Source organism: Rhinopithecus roxellana, chromosome 5 (assembly GCF_007565055.1).
Source record: "Rhinopithecus roxellana isolate Shanxi Qingling chromosome 5, ASM756505v1, whole genome shotgun sequence".
Lineage (NCBI taxonomy): Eukaryota > Metazoa > Chordata > Mammalia > Primates > Cercopithecidae > Rhinopithecus > Rhinopithecus roxellana.
This window is the reverse complement of record NC_044553.1, coordinates 116,409,604-116,417,827: the sequence shown is the minus strand read 5'-3', so window position 1 is coordinate 116,417,827 and position 8,224 is coordinate 116,409,604. Positions and strand designations below refer to the sequence as shown.

At 37.0% G+C, this 8,224-nt stretch overlaps 1 protein-coding gene across 1 annotated transcript in view; it reads right to left on the bottom strand.

Moving 5' to 3' along the window:
• Positions 1-1,826: 1,826 nt before the first annotated feature.
• LOC115897583 (cytosolic carboxypeptidase 4-like) overlaps positions 1,827-8,224 on the bottom strand; it is a 174,436-nt gene continuing 168,038 nt past the window's right edge. The window contains exons 5-6 of the mRNA XM_030930839.1: positions 3,471-3,647; positions 1,827-1,931 (exon numbers count right to left, since the gene is read on the bottom strand). Of these exons, the coding sequence (XP_030786699.1) occupies positions 1,827-1,931; positions 3,471-3,647 (282 nt within the window). The remainder of the gene's footprint in view (positions 1,932-3,470; positions 3,648-8,224) is intronic.

Here is an 8,224-nt window from a genome sequence, read left to right as displayed (position 1 = left end):
ATGTCTTTCCTTCTTTCACCCACACATTTTCCATCTCCACCCATTGCAACGTCTCTTAAAATCTCCATTTTAGGATGGCATCTGATCACATGTGGACAATAATTTCGTCTCTTTTTCTACTTACCCAAGGACAGTGAGGATAATCATTTAAGGGCTTGGAAATTGCCATTCATTTACTTGTTCACTTATTTACTCACTTGTCAGCCACCATACATTTTTAATACCTACTTTCTTTATACTATACTAAGCATTGAATATAAAAAAATGAAAGAAGAGATTGTAAAAGGCCTTACTCATGACGATGAGGAGTTGAATTTTATCAAGACACAAAGACACTTAGAAGGATTATGGGCATTACTGTGACTTGAATAAATTTGTGTTATTAAAGGAGCCTTTGTGGGTGGTAGAGAGGATGCACTGCAGGAAGGTCCCACAATACAAGGATGCAACTTGCAGGTAGAGAATTTAAACACGGGTTGAGTCACTCTTCAAACTTCAGCTGAGTTACCATCTTCTGTCCTTCTCTAAGATCCACTTTGCTGTCCAAGTTAGCAACGTTGCAAGGAGTAAGTCGACAGCCTGCTTGGGTAGAGGGACTCACATCCTCCTCCTAAGCTACCAGCAACCCCTGGGGCCCAGCCACATGCCTTTGTGTATGCAAACACACCACATATGTGACCTCAGGTCACAAACACTCAGTGTAAAGCCCACAGCTGTCCACATAGACTGGATGCCTCTAAAAAATCGAGCCCCCAAAGGATGCATCATTCCATTTTGGCTTTTTCCTCAACAGCCTCAATAGCTTTGGGCCCGTCCCTAATAGGTAAAGTAAATCTCTCAGTGGGTGGGATTTCCACATTAAATACACGTTATAGATCTAAGTGTATGACCTAGCAACAGAGACTGTATCCCAAAGAAACAAAAGCAGGATAATTTTTTTTCTAATTAGCCAACTATAGACTGGAAAATAGAAGAGAAAATATCATATTAATAATCATTATTTTAAGGTAATAGCTTATGTTCTTTAATGTAGTTCCAATATAAATGTCACTGTAAGAAATTATATTTCATTTCAATACTAACAAATCAGGTACTTAGTGTGCTGGGGGAGAAATGATTGGAGCTACTTTAAAGCTGCACTAACCAGAGAAACTGCAAAAATATTTATATTCTTATAAAGGAAGGAAAGAATGCCCCTCACGGGTGTATTTAAGTATCCTCCATCTTTTGGATAAATGGTAATACTAAACAAAAAATGGAAAGATGACCTTAGAATAATAACCTCAAGACTCAACTGGGACTCAGCTTCCCAATGTACAAAAAACATTTGCAATATGTTCAGGATGGAAATTTCTATGCTGCTTTATAGCTCATAGACTGCATTATGTACCTCATACAAAAATCACCAAAACACTCAACTCCGGACTGGCTTCCTTCCCATGGGGTGGGCCCTCCCATATGTAAACTTACTCACCATCCCCTTGCTTACTGCCTGTGATTCTGCTCAGTTACTCAACAATGTTTGTAAGGACAGGAAAACAAAGAGAAGGAGAAAACTAACACATTCGGAGAGGTGTTTTATATAGAGAATGGGATTGTTAAACCAAAACTAGGTCTGGCACTATTAGGGCTTTCTCTAGCCAGTTCTCCCTCCATTCTTCCTTCTAGTAACCCCATGAAAAAGCCATTTGGAAAATTTCACAGGATAAATGCTGTGCCAATACCTGAAGGCCATCCATTGGGCAAGCCCTTACATTCTTTGTCCTCTCCAACAGCTTCTATGTACACTGCATGGTAGAGAGTTGGTGAGGGCCTGGACCGATGAGTCATTTAGTTTCAAACAGCTCCAGAGGACTCTGAGTTTCCAGCTCTGAGTTTCCAATGCCATCACTGATACTTATGTGACTAGAAGCTGTTAGTTTGAATTGGTGCTTGGAGAAACAAACTCAATGAAAGTCATGAAGCCAATAAATCTCTGAAGAGTCACATGGAGTTGTCCTTAAAACAAATGACAGGCCCCTTCCCATCAAGACACATACACAGAGAGAGATAAAACCTATGTCCATAAGGCCTTAAAGTTACAATATTTCAAGCTTTTTTTTTTTTCCAATCTTATGTTTTGAATGACAAGGGAGTGAACAGATTCCTGATTATATAACCTCCAAGTACATTCACATATATGTTTTCTTTTAGTCCTTATGAAATCTTGTATGGTAGGATAAAAGGAGTCCTTATTAAAATCTGCATTTCATATATGAAAAAAAATAGGTTCCTAGAAGTAAGTAGCTTTCAACACTGCTGGTAAGTGAAAGAGTGAGATCTCTTGATGACCAATCTCATGCTCATCCAATGATTTCAGCTCTTCTTATTCTTCATTTACATTAATGTGGGTGAATAGGATTAATTCAGTCTAAGAATTTATTAATTCAGTAACAAAACAATTATTTGAAGTAAGTCTTTAGACTAAGTGGCTATTTGACAGAATTAATAGTCAAAATGGGTGGTTTGGTAGCCCTGAGTTAAAAAAAATCTTCGACCATGTGAGAAGTTAGATAATGTGCATCGTCTGTCACACCCTGTACTCTCCTCGGTAACTAACAGATTTCTACAAGCTCGGGATTGCCTAGGTGCCAAGTGCTTCCTAGCTGTTCCAGGAGACTATCAAAGCTAACACAATGAGCTCAATGCTGGTGAGGTCCAGGTATTCTTGGGGTTGAATGGAAGTCACTGAGGAGCAGTCTGTCAGCTTGCCTAAGAAATTTACAAGAGTCTATTACCCTGGCACTGTCCAAATATCCTTTATTTATGCTTCTCTATGGGGGAGTGGGAAAAGCAGCCAGAACAGCCTGCTGTAGCAGCTATCCAGCTGCTCATGCAGTTAATATAGCTGTAGAAAGAATGTGATTTATACAAGAGCACTTTCTCTCAACACTAGCATATGAGTCCGAAACCCACTCATTCTGGGAGACCCACGCCGTGCACACACTTTTGTGTGCTCTGGAGACAGCAGGATAACAAAGAGAGCTACAGATTTAGATCGGCACAGAAGATGGAAACACAATAGATATATGTACCAACAATATCTACAGACTGACCTATGCTCTTTATGATGTACATAGAACTAGTCCACTTACTGCAGAAGGCAAGAATTTTGTGCATATAACAGAGTCAGGCAGGCAGAGGTTCTGTAAAAGTTGGGGATGCACGTCAAAGGCTCCCTGCTGCTTTCTGGTGAGGGCAGCTGATTGAAGAACTAAATTGGAAAGCATGCACTCATTGCTTCCAGGATCAACATAGATGATCCTGCAGGTGAAAACAATTGTTGAACCAGTTTTTCAAGGCAAGGGAGCAGGACCAGACTCTATTTGGAGTCTTCTCCCCTTTTAGGTTAGAAAGCAGGAACAAGTTGTCTGTAATTTCTATGTATTGTTGCTGGACAGAAAGCATGGGTGTCCTCCAGTCTCACATACCTGATAGGGGCCCTGGTTGCAACCACAGTAGCTGCTTTCCATGGTGTAGCTTCTGGACACCCCCATCTCTCTCCACACCACCACCCGGGCCGTGGAGGCTCGAGATTTCTCCACAAGGAAGCTGCAGCTGCTCATTGTGAATGCTGGTGCTAGTTTATCAAGGATTTTGGGAAGAGTCTACAATTTAAAAAAAATCAAACTATGATTAGTTGTGGGTGACTAGGGATAGTCATCATAAAAATAGCTGCTCAACATTGTTAAGCGTCTATCTATAAAACACTTGTTACTTTAAATCATTTATTAACCCTAAGAAATAGCTATCACTTTTAAAAAATCATTTTGCAGATAAGGAAACAGGCTAAGAAAAGTTAGAAATAGGCCAGGAGCGGTGACTTATGCCTGTAATCTCAGCACTTTGGGAGGCTGAGGCAGGTGGATCACCTGAGGTCAGGAGTTCAAAATCAACCTGGCCAACATAGTGAAACCCTGTCTCTACTAAAAATGCAAAAATTAGCCGGGTGTGGTGGCGGGCACCTGTAATCCCAGCTAGAAAGTTAGAAATAATCCCAGCTAGAAAGTTAGAAATAAATAGCTGAAGTCCAGAAAACTCTAAAGTTGCTAGAAAGGAATCCAAATGCCAACTGGCCAACTCCATAATCTTTCAGTTCCACTTTTCTGCATTGCTATGGACCAAGGCTGCACACATACACTTGGCCTCATACATGAAAGAGACTATGGAAAGCCTCAGATTTCACAGGGAATTGAAATTTACAGACCATATCCAGCCTCACTGTTACTTAGCAGGGTCATACTTGGGACTGTTCACAATTTCACAAGGCCAAAGGGTCCAGTGATGATTCTAGAGAAGAAGCACACATCGTTCACTTCTTTCCTAAGAGTGTAGAATTGCCAGAATGAACTTTTCGTCTCATCTTCTAAGCCAAAAATCTGAGGCTTGATCAATTACGAAACTCCTGAAAATCCATCCTCTCTGGGTTCATATATTCCACCTTTTCTTGGGGTAAAAATACTTTATTTATGACTACTTAACCTCCATTTAGAAGGCATCTCTAGACACTTGACACCCCGATTGACAGAAAGGGATCTTCCAGCCACTGGACCTCCTCCCCAGAGGACAATGACTCGGAGTTGATAGTATACGCAGTCCTGAGTCAGCAGAAATACTGCACGTAGTCCCAGAACTTTTATGACATTAACAAGAAGGATTCTCTCATTTTAGTGTTGGCAGAATATGCATAAACTAACACTAATATAAAATCACATACATTAAACAATAGTGAAGCCTTAGGCTTTTAGACAAATTACAGGGAGAAAGTAGAGAAGCATAACAAGTTAATGCGAATATAAATGAAAGAATTGTTTTTAAAGAGATGCAGTTTTGTTAATTTCTAGAACATTGAGCAAATCTCTTACTATCTCTGGTACTTACTGTCCTCATGTTAAATGTAACTGTTAACTATAATTATTAATTATCTTATAAATTATGTTATATAAATATATTAGCATAATTATCAATATAATTTACTATGATCTCTAAATTCCTACATAGCCTCCAGACTTACAGATCATCTAAAAAAGGGAAATAGAATGCTAATGTTGTCTTCACTTGAGTGTCTGCAATTGCCTCCTAATTGATTTCATCCTATCCACGCTTGTCCCTCCCTCCCTATAATCCCGCAATCTATTTGTTCCTTCAAAATGTTCATTACAATTACAACTGAATTATTGTGTATGTATTAGTTGTTTATTTTCTATCTCCCCAGAAGCCTAGAAGTTCCATGAGGGCAGGTCTGTGTCTTATTCACAGGAAAATCCCTACACATCGAGCAGTATGTTGCTCGTAGAGGGTACTATATAATTATTTGCTAAAATAAATAGAATCTGCTAGTTCAGACCCCTGGGGGTCTGGTCAAATAGACATAAATATATTGTTTCTATATCCTGCAAGTAAAGTGATCAATAATACTTGCAAATAGTTTTAATTTATCGTTAGCATACTATGTTGCAAAAGTTTACTCTTACATTGTTTAAGTGACTTCACCTTTTTTACTTAAGTGAAACTATTTTTTTCTTCCATAGGTTGTGTCTCTCTCTCTCTTTCTCTGTCTCTCTCTCTTTTTTATAAAGGCTTTATTTAAAGCAGCTTTAGGTCCACAGTGAAACTGAGAAGGAAGATGCAGAGATTTTCCATATGCCCCCGACTCCTGTCCATGCATGGACTCCCAATCATTGACATCCCTCACCAGAGTGGGAAGTTTGTTGTAACTGCTGAACCTACATTGAAACATCATCGCTCAAAGTCTATAGTTTACATGAGGATTCTCTTCACTTTTGGTGCTGTACATCTTACGGGTTTGAAAAAAATGTATAATGATGTGTACTCAATAGTACAGTATTATCCAAAGTAGTTTTACTGCCCTAAGAATCCCCTCTGCTCCACCTATTTATCCCTCCTTCCTTCCAAATTCCTGGCAACCCCGATCTTTTTAGTCTCCATAGTTTTGCTTTCTCCAGAAAGCTGGGAATACAGTATGTAGCCTTTTCAGGTTGTTTTCTTTAACTTAGTAATATCCATGTAAGGTTCTTCCATGTCTCTTCGTGGCTTGATAGCTCATTCCTTTTCAGCACTGAATAATAATTTATTGTCTGTTTATAACAAGTACTGGGCTGGAGCTGTCTTTTCTTGTGATGTCCCCATTTTGGCTTTTGTATCAGAGTAACACAGGCCTCATAAAATGAGTTGGCAAGTGTGTCTCCTCTATTTTATGAAAGGATGTTTTTATGATTAGCACTATTTTGTTCTTAAGAGGTTGATAGAATGTATCAACAAAGCCATTTGGGCCCAAACTTCCATTTGTGGGAAGAGTTTTCATTACTAATTCTACTTTTTTCCACTTAAAATAAACCTCATCAGACTGTCCATGTCTCCTCGAATCAGTTTTCGTAGTCTGTGTTCTCCTAAGAGTGTAGTCACTTGTTGCCATTTAGTTGTTAATGATCCTCTTTTTCACTTTGTAAGATTTGCAGTGATGTCCCTTCTTTCAACCCCAATTTTGGTAACTTGCATCTTCTTTCTTTTCTTTGTCTGTCTAGCTAAATGATGATCATTTTGTTGATCATTTTAAGAAATCAAACTATGAATGATTGAATAAAAATCATGTTATTTGCGGATGCTCTATTGTTCATATGATTTTTATTTCATTGATTTTACTTTGGCTTTTATTTTGTTCTTTCCTATACTTTGGGATTTATTTGCACTTCTTTTTCTTGTTTCTGAATGTGGATGCTTAGATTATTGATTTTAGATCTTTCTGCATTTCTAAATATTCTAAATTATAAAGTTCCCTCTATGTACTATTTTTGCTGCATACTATAAATTTTGACATATTGAGTTTTTATTTTTATTCACTTAAAGATATTTTCTAATTACTCATTGGATTTCCCTTTCAAACCATAAGTTAATTTGATACACATTGTTTAATTTCCAAATATTCACAGATATCCCAGATTTCTCATAAAAGTTAATTTATAATTTAATTCTGTTGTGTAGGTGAATATTCTGTGCATATTTTCAGTCCCTTAAAATATATTGAGATTTATGTTATAGCCTATTATAGGGTCTATGCTGGAGAAATTTTGATGGGCACTCAAAAAGAATATATATTCTTTTGTTTTGAAAAGAACTGTTACATGTAAGTTAGATCAGGTATTCTCTACACTAATTTTCTGTTTGATTATTCTATCGCTTACTGAGAGAAGATTACTAAAATATTCAACTATTATTATTAAATTTTAAATGCCTTCTTTCAATTTTTTCTTCTTGTATTTCAGAGTATATATATTCACATACATTTATAATTGTTATACCTTGCTGAATAACTATTTCTTTCAGTATTATGAATTGCACCCTTAGCCCTAGTAATATTTCTTCTTTTAATGTATATTTTGTCTTATGTCAATATAATCATCTTTATTATGGTTACCATTGCATGGTGTATCTTTTTCCATCTTTTAACTTTCAACCTGTTTGCATTATTGAATCAAAAGCATGTCATTTATAGACAATATATTTGAACCTATTTTTAAAATCTGGTCTTACAACCTCTGCCTTTGGAATGAAGGGTTTGTTCATTCATATTTAATGTCATCATTGATATTTTTGGATTTACATTTGCCATTTTGTTGTTTGTCTCTATATGTCTCATATATGTTTTGTTCCTCCTATACTATCTTCTCCTCTCATTATATCTTCAAATATTTTTTCAGACATTTATTTTCCTCTCCTTTTGGGCCTCCCATTACATGTTGGTTGATATGCTTTATGCTATCCTATAGGTCTCTACAGCTCTTTACTTTTCTTTAATATTGTTTGTCTGTTCTTTGAATTGAATAATTTGGGGTTAATCATCAAATTTATTGATTCATTCTTTACTATCTTGCCATCTCAAATCTGCTGACAATCCCATCTAGTGAATTTTTTATGTTGATTATGATACTTTTCAACACTATCTCCTTCCTTCCTTCCTTCCTTCCTTCCTTCCTTCCTTCCTTCCTTCCTTCCTTCCTTCCTTCCTCCCTCCCTCCCTTCCTTCCTTCCTTCCTTCCGTTTTTAATTCTCTATCAAAGTTCCATATATATTGAGTAATGGTCATCATATTTTGCCATTAACTTTTGAACATAATTTTCTTTACTTATTTGAACATATTTTAACAGTTGCTTGGAAATAATTATAA